A 17,112-nucleotide genomic window follows, 5' to 3' on the forward strand; every position below is an offset into this window, starting at 1 on the left:
CAGCCTATTCCAGTGGCTGACAACCCTTTCAGAGAAGAAATACTTCCTAACATCCAACCTGAATCTCCCCTGACTAAGCTTATACCCATTTCCTCTTGTTCTATCACCCAACACTAATGTAAAGAGCCCTTCCCCCACCTCCCCACCATCTTTTCTCAAGTATTTGTAGGCTGTAATCAGGTCTCCCCTCAGCCTCCTCTTCTCCAGGCTAAACAGCCCCAACTCCCTCAGCCGCTCCTCATAAGTTTTATATTTCAGCCCCTTGACCAGTTTAGTCGCCCTTCTTTGGACTCGCTCCAGGAGCTCAATATCTCTCTTAAAGCAAGGGGCCCAAAACTGGACACAATATTCCAGGTGCGGCCTCACCAGTGCCGAGTACAGGGGCAGGATCACTTCCCTGCTCCTGCTGGTCACACTATTCTTGATACACGCCAGTATCCCATTGGCCTTTTTGGCCACCTGGGCACACTGCTGGCTCATATCAAGCCGGTAGTCAACCGAGACCCCCAGGTCCTTCTCCGCCAGGCAGTACCAAGGTATTAAAGAAAAGAAACACAAAAATGCAGAGACAGACAAAAAAAAATGAGGAGCTCTCATTCTCCACTGCTGTGTACTTAACAAAGACTTTACATTTTCAGTATTGTAAACTGCAGATACTTAAAACCATGGACCAGATGACAAAAAATTAAATAATTTAGCCATCACAATATCCTCAAAATACAACTTCTTCCACTTTTCACCTTGCCTCTTGATTCTTGTTCTCCATCTCAAGAAGGCTGAATTCAAATGTGTTCATCTCGAGATTGCAATTCAACTTAGCTGCAAACATCCATGCAGTCAGGCTTTTCATCCTACTTGCCATTCAAAAGGTTAGCCACTGTTTTCCAGCTTCTGAAGGTTGCTTTAGTCTTGCTCAGACATGCTCTTGCCCCTTGCATTTTCACAGAATCATAGAATCATAGAATGGTTAGGGTTGGAAGGGACTCAAAGATCATCTAGTTCCAGCCCCCCTGCCATAGGCAGGGATGCCCTCCATTACACCAGGTTGCTCAACACCTCATCCAACCTGGCCTTGAACACTTCCAGGGATTTTCTTCCTTTTCCCATGAATCTCATGCCCACAACATTCCCCTGCACTTGCAGTTCCTCTGTCTCATATTTCTTTGCACCACTCACAACCTGACTCCTACCCACATCATCCTTTGCTGACATCCATCTCGCACTTCACACTCTCCTGACCTCCTCCCTGGTTTTGTGCTATATGTTAACAGAATCATAGAATGGTTTGGGTTGGAAAGGAACTTAAAGATCCTCTAGTTCCAACCCCCCTGCCATAGGCAGGGACGCCTTCCACTAAATCATGTTGCTCAAAGCCTCATCCAACCTGGCCTGGAACACTTTCAGGTATGGGGCATCCACTACTTCTCTGGGCAACTTGTTCCAGTGCCTCACCAGAGAAGCTGTGGTTGCCCCATCCACATAGCCATGAATATTCACTCTCTCCTGACCTTCCTCAATCAAATTTTGCTCTCCCTGCCCATCCTATAGAAGCAGCTAGAAGAAGAAGGTCATAATTCCCACTGAGGGCAACCTTGTTTCCCCTCATATGAAAACTGTGTCAGTCTCAATGGAAGAAGTTTCTCTATTATTTGTAAAGAGAAAAGACACGTTTACTGCTTCACTGAAAGTAGCAGCAATCCCATTCCTCATAACGGGGAACTGGGAGACATTTTAAAAAACAGAAGGAAAAAGTGAAGGAAGACATAAAAAATCCATACATTTATGAAAAATGAGTATTGCTGTATTTCCTGAAAAAATAACAAGATATGGTCCTGAAGAATCCAATGAAAGTAGAGATTATTAAAATAATAATAGAGAGAGACTATTAAAATCCTAGAATTCTCCACTGGTAATTGTGGCTTACATCATTTCACTGACATAGACATGATTACATAACTGCACAATATAGTGAAAATTAGCTTTATGTATTCTTCCTTGCCTAATTCCTGTCCCTTCTAGAAAAACTCACACAAAAACAGCATGTGAGGACAGGAATTCTAAGTTAAGGCAATAAAAAGTTACTGTTTTCTTTAAATGCCAGTAAAAGGCTAAGAAAAATGCATTGTCCTGAATCTTTATGAAACGATCCTTCCATTGATCCATGTCTGTTCAAGACATCATGTATGGCACTCTTTTTAAAACATTTCCTCTGTGATAACTACTGAAAGTTTTGAGAGAACATAGTCAGCCTCAAATCACACTTTCTTCTGAACATATTTTTCATCTAATAATTGAGGAACATTGTTTTTTTAGTATGTTGACTGCAGATCTGAGGGATCGTACACTGGTCAGTATTTCTTACTTGTTCCCTTACACATTTTGCGTATTCCATTGAAGAGAATGGGAGGGTGAGGGTAGGGGTTACATGGCCTAGGGAAAAGGATAGTACCAGAAATTACTTTCAAATTGCTACTGTCACCTGGAGTAGTTACGTAGGATAATGATATTCTTCAATGAGTGGTCTGAAAAAAGCTCATTGGGATGAAAATTAGCATCCTACGTGCTGCTGGGCTAAATAAGGCTCCTGAACACAAAGTTCAAGAAGATTAGATTTATGAACACACATGAAGGTTAAGGGATAGGATGCTCCTCCCATAGGAATACCAATGAACAAACCACAAGATCTCTGTGGTTACTGTCTTGTACAGTAACCAGTACAAGGTTACTGTCTTGTACAGTAACCAGAAAGGAGAAAACAGTGAGCACAGATGAGGAAAGACTTAGATGGTAATCAAGCCCAGATCTATGGAAGGCTCTCCAGAGTCACCACTCTGCACCTCTCTCAAATATCAACAGAGAACATAAAGCAGAGGTAGTCTGATTAAACTATTCCATTGATGGTTATCCAGGAACATTCTTTTTGAGAAGAATTTCCAAACAATTGTAAGGTTTATCTAGTTTCGTGTGAGATTTGTAACACCCAGATCCATAGGGAAGCCTGTTTTTTAATAAAACAAATATTGGTCAAGAGAATGTAAATATTCAACAACACCAAACCTCCAGATATTTCCTCTCTTTATTACCGCAACTTTTTGTTTTCCAGATTCTTACTCTCCCAACAGTCTTTATTCAAGCATTTCCCAAATACTGGTGACACTGCTTTGGTTCTTCTTAAATCTTGGCTTTTACACTGACCTCCAGTTCTCCAATAACTCCATGGTGTCATAAGTTTTCTACTAATACAACGTTGTCAACACCCAAACATTTGAGATATTTTGGCTGATAAACATTTTCCAAATGCAAGGCAGGATGTTGGTGAAACCCCCCATGAGTTCTGGAGGTAAGCCTGCCTCTCCAGGGACTCCTCCTGAACCTCCTCAGAGCCAGGGCTCCTGGGACAGTCAGCTCTGGGGCACACCTGACATCTAACAATCAGTATCTCTGAGCTGGGACTGGGAACTTCCAATTCTTAAGACATTTCAAAACTGAAAAAGGATCTGGCCCATCTGTGTGGCCTTCCTTTGCTTGTGAGATTGTGAGAACGAGTGTTGATATTGATTTATTGCCTCACACCTGGGAACTACACAGTTGAAGCTGACACTATAAGTTGCAGATTCTTAAATGGTACCTCAGCCTCAGATTTTGCATGTCTCCATTAGGCAAAAGGGGTTATTGGTTTTAGGATTTGAACACAGGCTTACTCTTCCAGCTTGTTACTGTATGACATGTGCAACATTTCCAGTGTTTGCTTTGGTCAGGACGCCTTAGGTTCTGATGCATATTTCAGGGAGAGTGTCTTCTCTAGAGATAAGAGAATATTATTTTTTTTTTTCCCTGCTTTGTCAAACCAAACATTTTCAATTTGCAGTTATCCAATGTCCCGCTTATTTCCTCTCTTTTCAGTTGCAGTCAAATAGGTCTTTCTTGTCCAGGGTCTGAAATCCCGTTCTGGGAATTCACAATGCTATATGATATATTGTTAAAACAGATTCTAATCACAACACTTTGGATCTTAGGGGACTTCCTTTCTCAGGTTTTTAATCCCTGTGTGCTTGCCCGTCCTGTCCTTGTTCCTATTCCTTCCCCTCTCCTCTCCTCTCCTTTCCTCTTCGCTCCGCTCCGACCTGCTCTGCTCCTCTCCTCTCCACATCCAGCAGCCACTATTATCCCCCCATTTGCCCCAGCAGCTGTTAGGCTTTGGATGCATTTGCCCCCATTTTTGCCTCACGTGTCTCATCCCAGCTTTAGTCTGGATGATCAAAACTGCTTTAGTATGCAGCATAATAAGTTCTTCCAGTGTCTGGATGTTGCAAACAGCTTATTTTTTTGTCTGCATTCCTACTAAGAAGGGTAGCGGATGAACAGGATGAGCTAAGTAGTCGTCTGCTCTGGGACAACAGGCTGGCAGTTATGTAAAATGCTTTCATATGCAATCTCCTCTGATCCTCTGCTGGTTCAGAGGAGTATTATGGTCAGATTCAGCACACAGGCTCTTGCAAACTCTTTCATAAACTGGGGCACTGCTAAGCATAGAGAAGACCAAGACCAAGGTTGCTCTGTTTCTTCATCCTCAGCATTTACCTTTTCTTTCTGCTTAATCTCCTGTCTTCAGCATCTACAGTTTAAGCCCGTGGGATAAGCACAAGACCTCTTTACCGAAGTGCTCCTACAAACACTGGCACAAACCACCTTGCAGAGAGGCTACAGCAGAGCAACAAGGCCTGCTGGCCAGATCAGTAGGGGTTGCTTTAGCATATTATTCTAAAATGGGATTAGTTAAGTAACCCTATAGCCCAATTCAAACACTGAGCCCAATTCACTTTTCTAAGCTTCCCACTTCTGTATACCAGCTAAATGCCACTGATTGGGCTTTCAACTGAACGTTTTCTGAATGGCGTTTCACTCAGTTCTGAGATGATTCATGGGATTCAACAGAAAATTAATACAATGACCAACTAACTGCAACTGCCATGGGGAGCAGTGGTACACACAAATGTTCAATCAGTTTCTGGAAACCAGCCTTCTGTGCTACTCACAGAAGCAGACACCTATTCTATTGCAGAAAGACCATTCACGGTCACAAAGAACAACATCTCCATACTGGCCAATTATTATATGTAAAAAAAGAGATTGCTTTCATCCAAATATAAACATTCAGATGTCTTCATCTAAATTAAAACCTCTTTTTTGTTAGGACTACCAGACAAATTTAATTTGGATTAAAGTTCATGGCTGGTTTTTATTAATATACATCTGTTCCAGAGCTATCTAGTTTCTCATTGTGTATACTGGAAGGATAAACATTGCTGTGTGCTAAAATTCAGTGAAAAAGCACTAATGATAGCTTCAAATATTCATGAATACCAAAATATCCCATATAAATAATGGTCTTTTATCCACTGCCTAATTTTGTAATTCTTACAATGACTTTTACCTTTTAGAAATACTTTACATTTATGACTCAAAAATTGTATCCCATTTCAAAGAAGATGAATCCTGTTTATTCTACTTTTAAATAGATATAAAATTACTATGCAAATTATTATCTTTTTATTTAAATACTATCTGTCAAAGAACAGTGTTCTTAATTGAATATAACTTCAAAATTCAGGAAGGTCATTCTGCATCTTCAAGAGTTATCCTCACAACAGTAAGCAGACTCTGAGTGTCTTATTCAGAAATATTTTGTGCACTCTTCACTGCAGTTGGAATTGTCTGCGCAAAAACACTTAGTACTCTCATTTTGACGCCTCTGTGTCTCTGATATCTGAACATCTTTTGTTCTAGTGCATTCACTCCTATGTTATCATTCATTTTTTCCTACTCACCTCCAAAGTAAGATCCATCTGTCAGCTTCAGCTCCTTGTTGGATTTGGTGATGACACCAGCAACACCGTGCTGAATGAAATACATCTTTTTACCCACAGCCCCTTCTCGGATAATATAATCACCAGGTTGGAACACCTCAAATCGCAGTTTGCTTAGCATGGCAGTCACAAAATTTGGGTCTGCATTAGCAAAAAGAGGCATTGTAGCAACCAGCTTCCGACAGTTGAAGTTGACAATCTCCTAAATGGGAAGGAAACATAATGATAATAATGGTCATCAAATATATACATTATGATGGGCATTGAAAAAAAGACTTTCTACTTTCTTCACAAAGAAATCCTTTATGCTCATGTTGGACTTTTTTGTGTTTCTTTCTGTGGCTAATTTTTTCATTGTATTTTCATTGTTTCTAGTGAAGTGATCGAAACAACAGTGTAGTCTGATTTGTATTACTGAGGTCAAAGATAAGTCTTCTTCAGGTGATTTTCACATGTGATTTATTATTCGTCTTGGCACTTAAGGGGAAAAAATGACCAAAAGAACGTTGCAATAACTCTATTAAGTGATAAAACAACTCCAGTGATAATATAAACATACATTATAGTTAGCTGCAGGGCTAGCTGAAATCAACAAGAAAATTTCCTTCCCAGAATTTAATTCATCTTATAGACACAGAGGCATACATTCCCGCCCTTCAACAAAATACTTATACAGTAGACTCTTATATGGAGAAACCGCTACTATTTTCCTAAGATTGCTAGAGGCCTTAAGGGCATCTCCCACCAAGAATGTTTATATTTACAGAGCCAACTATGAGCACATCTACATGAAAGTATTAGTACCAAAAAACTATAAATGTCCTACTTGCTTTAAATAAAAAATGGAACAATTTCTGGAAGAGTTTCAAGCTCATTCTTGCAGACCTTACTTTGTCTCAGGAAAATTAAAACAGTCAGTTATCATACAGATTTAACAATGTATTGAAGAGCTGAGACTAATCAGTATGGCTTATGATTAGGGGGGGGGACTCAGGCAGGCAAAATCTACTGAGTTAGCAACCCAAACATGACAGGAAGAGCATATATGATCATCTCTATATAAATGCACACAGAACAAATAAAAGGAAAATACAACCAGCAGTCACCTAACTGCTTTGGAAAACTAAACATAATTTCATTGTCAGTGGAGTGTCCCTAGCATTTCTTGAGTAGCAAGCTCAGGTATACTCGTTCACAATTCAGACAAGTTCCCTTCTTCTCCTCTCAACCTCACCATGTGATAACCTGCTTGCAGACATGATGCAGCTAATTCCACAGTCTAATCAACAAAACCATAAAGAGTTCTTTAAATCAGTCTCCTTGCATCTGGGAAGGAAGCGGGAATCTCACTTTGAAGGGAAGTCATTGCTACTGAGGTAATTAAGAGGCATGGGCATGTTTTAAGAGCGAAGAAACAACTGCCTTTCCCAGAGAAACTACATCCTTTCAAAATAAATCCAGTGGAACTTGGAAAAATAATGTGAAGCACAATGTCTCACCAGGCATCTGGGAAGTAGAAAGCTGTTATCTCCAGCAATGTCTTATTTTCCATGAAAAAAAAAAAGAAAAAGCAGGGCAAAATTACTTCCTTGTGCTGCTCCTAGGACAGACTTATCTTCTGACAATCCCACAAGAAAGCATCATTATATAATGGCAAGGTGGAAATAGAAGTGTCTCTAAGCAGAAATGAACACTGATTCTTAACAAAGTACAGCGATTCTCTTTAACTCTGGTCTCAATAGCATCACAGCTAAATACTTAGATAAACACTATATAAGCCTTTTTCCTCCTCCTCTCTTTTTCCTCTGGAATGAGACAAGGAGATACAAAAAATATGTAATTTCATATAACGATAATTTAACACAGATTTAATTCCAGAATTTTTGGGTTAAAGATGGTGTAATGAAGAGTAAGATGCTGCATCTTTAAAGTCAATCATTAAACCTCATTGAATTCAGTGGGGATATGATTTCATCACAAACGTTTTATCTGAGAATTATTTATAAGTGATGGAAATAGAACAACACTTCCCTTCCATCAGTTTTCACTGTATTGCCTCACTCTCCCGCACCCTCTCCAATTGCTGTACCGCCCCTTTTTTATGAGTGTTTTGGCATGCCTGAAACACTGCATCATGTATGGACTTCATGGCTAAGCATAAATGGTCTGGATTAAGACAGATCTGAGACTAAAAGCAGACTTCATGGTTGCAGGAATACGTAGCAGGAATGGAAACAGAAAAGACGTGAGGAAAAAAGCATTGAAATTTGTAATGACTAGGAGACTCCTGCTTGTAGAAAGGAAGAGCAGTCCCACTATGACTCCAGCACAGACAAAGACAAAGAGATGGATGCTACTGCTGTGACACTATGGGACAATACTATCTACACACATGACATCACAATCAGAGCGTAAAAAAAATCCACAAACTAGTCTTACTTGTAAAAACACATGGCAAATTTGATGCAAGATGTGTGCTGTTTGCCTGGATCCAAACATTACCTCAAGCAACAGCACTGCAAGGTGTGAACTACCAGATAGGTGTCATTGGCATTGAAGATTCAGAATCCTGCAGAGTCTTTAAGTCAAGAGGAGTAATCCCAGACTACTCCTTCAAGTATATTATGTATAACAGTATATTAAATTATATTAAAAATTTAAAAGTATATTAAGTATATTAAAAAGAGATTCCAGCCAACTGTCCTTCTAAAGGATGAAGAAAAGCCTGTTTTCCTTCTCATCTAAATACTCCATTTCTCAGTAAATCTTCAGCCACCATCTCACTCCCAAGGGAAAGTTACTCTGCTCCCACTGCTTACAGCTCAGTGGCATTACGCAAACAGTCCTGGACTACACCCTCAGCTCCATATAAGACTGCCTTACTGCAGTCTTGGCTGATGGTGGAAAGCTGGCAACACCTACTACTTGTCTTGCCTTGCTTGGGGACTTTTCAGTAGACTTGCAGCTTGTTTTTTGTTTCTGAAAGTAAATATCTTGTCTTGCATGTGCAGGAGGCAGAGAAAGGAAATTACTAAAGAAAGCAAAAATTGACTGGAAATTATATAGAAGCTGGTGGGGAAACAATGAAAAGGCTGGGAGAGTGGAAAGTTCAACTCCAGTCATGATCAGGAAGACAGAGTAAAATAGGTGGAACAGTATTAAGAAAGAGAGAATGGAAGGAAAACAAAAAGAAGGAACACAAAGACCTAGAAGAAAGAGAAAAAAATAAGGCTGGAAGGCTGACTTTAAAAACAGATTAAGAAATTGAAATTCCTGAAAAAGTGACAGAAAGGAAGCACAAAATCTGGAGAAAAGTTGTCTGGAGTGAAAGCTGAGAAGTTGGGCAGATGAAGTCAACAAAAGGGAAATTGAAAAAAAAATAAAACAGAGAAGTGATCAGTAATGTATCTTAATAGCATCACAGGAGAGGATGATATAGATAGAGGGGAGAATTCAGACCTGCATGACTCCTCTGCTCCAGCCCAATCAGAAAGGAATTAATCTCATCTTGGAAATCCCAACAAAACACACCCCTGTCACAGGCTTTTCACCCTTGGAACCTCATGTCCTCTTATGCTTCCATCTTCTGCTCACCTTTCTCTCTCAATATGTAATCTACACCTGGATATACCCATGTATACACACACATCATCTGCTCAGCCTGAGTTGCCTAATGAAGGTACCAACATAGCTACAAAACCACCCTGCCGTGGTAATTTCACCTGTTATATCCTAGTAATGCATTCATTTTATTGATTAGGTTTCTGTGAAAGTTTACACTAAAGTACAAACTTTCCTTATTTAAGGCATTAGAAGGTGGAAAATTACTGAGGGAGAAAGAAATGTGTCATTTTTAAGTGCTTTGCTTTTCTTGAAAGTGTACTTTTTTTTAAATACGAGATCATTCGGAGCAAGTAAAATACATTTCCGTGAGTCTTAATCACAGTCAGTGCTGCAATTTCAGATTCTTGTGTATTATGTATTACTTTAAATATCATCATGGGGAGAAAGAAACAGTAAAGATTATGAACACATTTTATGTAACTCAGAAAGTACTAGGAGAAATAGTTCTGAGTTTTAAAAGAAAGGTAACAAAAGAGCAAACTGCCAAATTAAAAGTTGATGTTTTGTGCAGAGAAAAATCTTCTGCTCCTATCTTTCTTAAGTTCATTCTTTAGAGCCAAACTGGAACCAGATTATGCTGCCCAATATGATATCTTAATCAAATTAAATAATAATGATACTGGTTTTATTACCCATCTTGGCCTTCCTGGTTATTTTTTCAAACTGACGTTAAAGCATCAGATATTATCATTTGGTGTGGGTTTAATATTTCTGGACAACAGCTCTGATGCATCTCAAGATGTCATATTTGCAGAGGCAGCTGCAAGGCTGTCCTAGCTGTGACCAGGGCATGGCAGTGGCCCACTTCTCTGATGGCATCTGTAAGAGTTTTTAGGACTTTTTCTCCAGAAGATTTTTAGATAGAGGTAGTGCTTTTAGTTAGATTGATGAGAAAAAAAGCTGTTGCTAAAAAAAAGCAGACAAAGATCTTGAAAGATCTGTATTCCTGAAAGATTCTTGTTTTTTTCCCACTAATCCAACAGAGCTAATAAAAGGCACTTCTTCCATGTACAAACTGTGTCCTTCTTATGTGCAGGCCACTAAAGTCTGTTTATGACTACATCGAAGAATAGGTTAGTTTCATTAGGTAACTTCTACATACTATTGTAAAAATCTAGTGCATAACTAACAATGCACATTTTTTTTCTGAGTGTCCCTCCTTTACACTCTGTTTTCAAAGGATGAGAAACTAAATCAGTCTTGATTTCCTGGCCATTGAAAGAAAGAAATCATTTTATTGAGAAAGTTGTTTTTTCTCTTAGAAATAACTCACAAAAGAAAAATTACTGAGCAAGTGATTAAGAGAGAACTACAGGAAAAAGCATGACATTTAGGGGTTGGGGCTGTTCAGCTTGGAGAAGAGAAGGCTACGGGGTGATCTTATAGCAGCCTTCCAGTAATTCAAAAGGGCCTACAGGAAAGCTGGGGAGGGACTTTTTACAAAGGCGTGTAGTGATAGGACAAGGGGCAATGGATTTAAACTGAAGAAGGGGAGATTTTGATTAGATATAAGGAAGACATTTTTCACTCAGAGGGTGGTGAGGCACTGGAACAGGTTGTCCAGAGAAGTTGTAGATGCTCCATCCCTGGAAGTGTTCAAGGCTAGATTGGATGAGGCTTTGAGCAACCTGGTGTAGTGGAGGGTTTCCCTGCCCATGGCAGGGGGGTTGGAACTAGATGATCTTTGAGGTCCCTTCCAACCGTAACCATTCTATGATTCTATTATTTAGGGCTGTATGAGCAGGTTAAATGTATTTAAACCTGGTTATAAGGAGTCATATTCTGTACGTGTTCATGATTTCCTGTAATTTTTTAACCCATTGGTCAATTATAGTCAATTTTGGCACAAAGGAGGAATCTCACCAATATTAAGTTCTCACAGGTTTTATGACAGCAGGTAATCAGGAGGACCAGGATTAGTACCCCACTGAGGGAATGACTACATCATTAGCTCACAACTTGTTTAATGCCAGAAAATCTACATGTGGTGACGGAACGCAATATTCTTCATTTCTAGTGTACCTGAAATTGTTCATATTGCTTTGACACATTCTGTTTATCTTCTATACAAAGCGTATGGCTTAAAAATAAATTTTGCTCAGAGGCTTTCGTATAGCTAATAACAACTATGTACATTTTTCACTTTGAATGGGATTTCCACAATTTTCCATTTTTCAATTACAGTGGTCAATTTTAACATGGAGACTCTGCTTAAATTTTTCTTACAAATAGGTAACTCTTGGATACCATAATTTATGTCTAAAGCTGCATTGAAAAACACAATTCTTTTTTTTTGTCAGGAATTAGATATTTTGCCATTCTGTTAACATAGCTAGATATTGTAAGCGTGTGTGTTTTAGAAAACTTCACTGTCTAGTCCCTTTGGCTATCTATGTTAAAGCCCAAGAATACTCTGATCTGAGATAACGTACGTGTTTGACCTACAGACAGAGCAGAAAACCTGAAAAAAGTGATCTCTAGGGCAAAGACATTCCATGTGATCTCAGTTGCATTGAAAACCCATGGTCAGCCTGTTTATTTGCATTTTCAAAGACCCCAGGTCCCCAAGACCTCCAGCATACCTGCATACACGTTGCCCAGATGCAGAAAATTTTCCAGCCAGCTGTGAGATGAGCTTAGGTAGGCAAAAAGAAGAAAGGAATAAATATACTTTCCAGCCAAATGATGAATGAAATCCTCTGCTTGGATTCTACCAGAACTGATTTTAAGCAGGTTGGGTTTTTTTTTAATGTCTAGCTCTGTTCACCTCAGCTTAGCACAAGTCAGCCTTAAAGAGAGCATATGGTAGCTAGCATTGCTGTCTCCTAAGAGAGCAATCTTTTTTTTTATGCATTTGCAAGTAGAGGGGATATAGATTTGACCAATTATATTTTCTTGGCTTCGTTGATTAAATGTTGGCCTTCTGCATACTTTTCTATCATTCCCTACTTTATTAGAATTTTCTATTCAACTCCTTATATGCATTTTTTATACTTCAGAATTATTATAGCATTGAATTCAAACGCAGACACGATAATCCTTTTGAGGATATATGGTTCAACCAAACCTCCAATAGTGTCAGTCTGATGAAAGATATCCATCTTCTTCCCAGCTTGTTAATTGATTTAATGGAGCTTAAGGGAGAGCAGTTCTGTGCATCTCATGCTTCTCTTCTATGGATCTTGCATTATATTTAGAAGATTAAAGAAAGAAAGAAAGAAAGAAAGAAAGAAAGAAAGAAAGAAAGAAAGAAAGAAAGAAAGAAAAAAAGAAAGAAAAAAAGACCCTATCTGTCCACCCTTTCTTTCACCCAACTGTCCATCTATTCCTTAACTAGGTTATTTTTAAATGTAATTTAGCTTCCTTTTTTTTCAATGTTCTGAAATGTTCTATGCCTCTTAAGTTTAGTTTCCAGCTAGGAAGAGGATGAGAAGCATCAAAATGAGAAAAGCAATACAGGCAATGTTTTAAGGCAGTCTGTAATTGTGAGATAGCCAGTCTAATTTCAAAAACCTGAGAAATGCTCATAATCCAGATAAGTACTTAAAGCTTGGGTCAGTTGACTAGCCTCTACTTCTTGCAGGTTCTCCCTTCTGAACTGTACTGCTGAACAAATTTCCTGAATGCCTGAAGTCAAAAAACTCTCACAGTTTTTCACAGAAGGTAATATGGAATTCATGCTGCACGATACAGCAGTTGCTGTAAAGACTGTTCTCTTTTATGAACTAAATAAATAAACTGAAATTTGCAAATGTATTTAACAATCACTGTTTCAATTATCTGTCCCTGAGTAGCCAAATATCTTCATTCTCATTTGTGGGTGTGTATGTTTGTGTGTAAATACTACAGTATTTACTAAATAGTATCTTGGGCAGGGGGCACTTAAGACTGAATTCTTGGTTTAGTAGGCATTTTAAATATTGAAGTTGTACCATAATGCCAATGAAACTGCAGATTTAAACATGTTTAGTCAAATTGTGGCAGAAAGGTGAATCCTAAGAGATGTGACGTTTACAGAATCCTATTGGTGTCCATATCCCATTGGTATCCATATAAGAAACTTGTGTTAGTATACAGAAGAGCGTCATGAATGAGTCCTCATGTGTGTTGTACAAATGAATGAAGCACACCTCATGCTTTTCTAAAACAGTGATTAAGAAACAGGAGAAAGTTGGTTTTGCTAATAATTACAAAACTTGGTCTAGTCCGCTTGCTCACAGAGTAGTATCTACCGTAGCATTGATTTTCCACTGTCTTTGGAGCTTCTAGTCACCACCGCTATCTGGTAATCTGATGATTATGGAAACCATATTAATTCTTGTGAACTTTGTACCAATACTCCAGTGGTACCACTTGCTAACACCTATCAATCTGTGGTTGACCTTGTGTGTGATCTGTGTGGCAGCTACTTCTTTTTTCTGCTATATCCTTCCAAAAAAAACTCCTCAAATGCTACTTATAGATTTCTGAAAGAAGAGTACTTCTTATATTCACCAAAGTCAGTGAGATTTCACCTGACTGCCAGACAAAAAAAAAAAAGTTTTGTTTTAGAACTAGCTAGAAAGAGTGTTGCTGTTCTCAGGCCAATGCTTGAATCACCTGATTGCAAGGAAGAGTAGTTGTCCGTGAGGAAAAGAAAAAGAGGAAGAGATAGTGGACTTTCACAAAGGCAGCCTGAGTTACTTTCCCTCACTGAAGAAAGGGAAGGCCATAAAGATAATAACTCATGGATGAAAGCAGTGAGGAAAAAAATCTGTGTTTGAAGCTAGCAGTGGACTGACTAGGGGCTAAAAAAGGGTGCTGAAGCAAAGAGCTACATGGCAGGAAAAATTCAACACACCTTAGGAGAAATAGAAAGCTATGGCTCGGATATACATTTTTGTGTTGACTTATTTCTGATTTGCACTTGTTTGGTTAAGATCAGAAATTGAAGCCAGGAATGCTTCCAGGGAGCGTTTACTGTGAGGTCTGCAACAGGAAGGAAGTTCCTTCTGCCATCCCATCCCTCCCTCTTTGTCCCCTGCTCTCTACTCCAGTCCCCTGTGTACTGCAACGCAAACAGCCAAAACAACTGAGTCAGTAAGGAGGTAGTCCTCAAGAGACTGTGCTTTACCTATACCCTATGTGTATGGTTTGGCTGACACCGTAACAACAACAACCAGGAAAACAGTTCTTTAAAAATCATTGGTGATTTGTTCACTGAGTTATTTTAAAGCTCTCCAAGAGCTCTGGATGAGAAATACTGTTATCTTGTTAATTGCTAGGTTAACACTTACTTCTTATTGTGAATGAAAACCCCATTGGTTCAAAGCCTCTCTCTATAAAATTATTAAGTGGCTTAAATTAAATCTTACTGATTATACTGGATAAATCCCAGTTAGCTGAGCTTGAAATATCCACACTGAAATTGTGTTTCGAGTTTTTAAATACATTTCTGTTTGCATCTAATTTGATTTGTAACTATTCAGTGAAGGCCTAATCCATATTATGACTGGGGAGAAACAGCAAACTCCTAACTTTACCTAACACACAAAATCTAAACATTGCTACATTATGCATAATGTGCACCTTAAAGTGCTGAAAAAGAGCATTTGCAAACAATGAGATTTATTTAGACGTCTTAGAGAAACGTGTGACAGAACCCTGAATGCTTGTGTATGTATGCGCTAGAATATTTACAATGATGTCAGCTATAGATGTACACATCTATATATAACCGAAAGATATAAAAAGAAAGATAAGGAGGAAGCACAATCCCCTTCTAATTCTGAATCAGCCTTCGTCACTGCTTTGCTATGTGAACTGGGACAAGCTAATTATGACACCCTTTGAATTTGCCTTCTAAAGGAAACTCCTGAAAAGGGTGCTGGAGTAGGATCAGGCACAAGGGCTCAGTGATGTTATGTTGTGAGTCGCAACTCTGACACAAGTGTAAGGAGCTCATGACCCATGTTTGGGTCGCTGTGCTGGGGCACAAGCATGCAGAAGTAGAAAAATACTGTAAGTGTTGATTCTAGAGCCCAGATTTACAGTGAAACATGAGGATGATGCTCAGTCATAAGGGCAAGACATGAAGAGCTGGCTCCAGAAGAGATATCATCGGGTGCTAAAAATGAAGATGAAGTCTTTGGGAATAACTTAGTAGAGTGACAGCCACACAGCCCTGAAGATAAAATCTGCTTGAGAGTGCCATTTTGGCTAATATCAATAGCTGCAGGGGAAAGAGATGCATAAATGGCATGGAAGGTGTAAAGAGTGGAAGAAATTCTGAGGCATGCGAGTAGGCATGGTGTCAGCAAGAACAGCTTCGATAGCAGATCATGTGGCGGAAAGAGAAGGCAACCTGGCAGGAGGAGACTAGTCAATGTGGATTAGTAACAACAGCTAGAGTAAAAGTAACGCGTCAGATGCTTTAAAGATCCAGTAAGCAGGCACATAATGGAATGGTATCACAACAACAAAGAAAGCCACATTACAACTAGGAGCCAGATCATGGTCAAGAGTTGACAGATCAAGGACACATGAGACATCCTCAGTACTTGTACATACTGAAAATTTTTATTCTAAGGAGCATTGAGAGGAAACGGCCAGGAAAATAATAAACAAGAAACAAAGGGAGATATCTGTAGCCTTCTGTCATCTACATTTAGTAATTATGCTGTGCTTGCTCTCTGCATGCAATCGCCAGGGCCTTAAATAGTTGCGCTTCTGCTTTCTAGGACTAGACATGCACTAAAAGCAAAGGGGCCTGATGAGAGCAGGGCACTTGGGAACTGCCATTAGCATCTGTGCATGAGGCTCGGCAGCCACAGGATGCAGGTGCACAGGCAGTGCCACGTTCTTTACATCAGTCAAACATTCTTTTTCAAAACAATTTCAGTTCATCTGCTTGCCCAAAGTTTTAAATTTATTTAACTGTTAATAGCATTTACGTATAATTACATTACTCACTTCATGAATTAAATATAGGCTGAGGATTATTTCCATGAGAAATATGTTCCTGTAATTTATTCAGAAACATTTTCAAATGATCTTAAGACTATATCTCAATCTCTACTTTTATGAATAAATTTCTCTATATTGATTTTATATCATAGGAGAGCCCTTAAACCCCTTATCATTACAGTTCATTCTAAAGTAATATATTATAAACAAAGGCTGGTGGCACAGGAAATATGTGTTGAGATATACAGCAACAGGGAGAAACATAAAGACCACATCGAACTGCATAATGCAATGTATGTACTTAGTACTATGCAGTACTTTTCTCACACATACATCTTGGATACATGTTTGCGTGTATGTGTCTGAACGTCTTTGTATGTGTGTGTGTACATATATGCATATATAAGCTCTCCCACACATATATTTATACGTGTACATGGACATTATATTTGTACAAATGTACATATTTCTACATTCAATGTAAAAAATTCAAAGTTTAACTAATTAATCTGTCCCATTAGAACTATATTTCAAATTAGTTTTAGTTAAATATTTAGAGGTTAATATAACTCATGTAAGAGTGTGTGCTTGTGTAACTGAACTTATAATCTACAAGCAAAAAGGTGAGAGGAAAGAAGATTCTGCTCCCAGTCCCAATTATGTTCTTTGGAAATGA

The 17,112-nt window shown here is 38.8% G+C and overlaps 1 protein-coding gene across 1 annotated transcript in view; it reads right to left on the reverse strand.

Annotated features, from left to right (window-relative positions):
* HCN1 (hyperpolarization activated cyclic nucleotide gated potassium channel 1) overlaps positions 1-17,112 on the reverse strand; it is a 221,135-nt gene that overhangs the window by 16,503 nt on the left and 187,520 nt on the right. The window contains exon 6 of the mRNA XM_086629034.1: positions 5,829-6,069. Coding sequence (XP_086485160.1) covers positions 5,829-6,069 — 241 coding nt within the window. The remainder of the gene's footprint in view (positions 1-5,828; positions 6,070-17,112) is intronic.

Source organism: Tauraco erythrolophus, chromosome Z (assembly GCF_009769465.1).
Source record: "Tauraco erythrolophus isolate bTauEry1 chromosome Z, bTauEry1.pri, whole genome shotgun sequence".
Lineage (NCBI taxonomy): Eukaryota > Metazoa > Chordata > Aves > Musophagiformes > Musophagidae > Tauraco > Tauraco erythrolophus.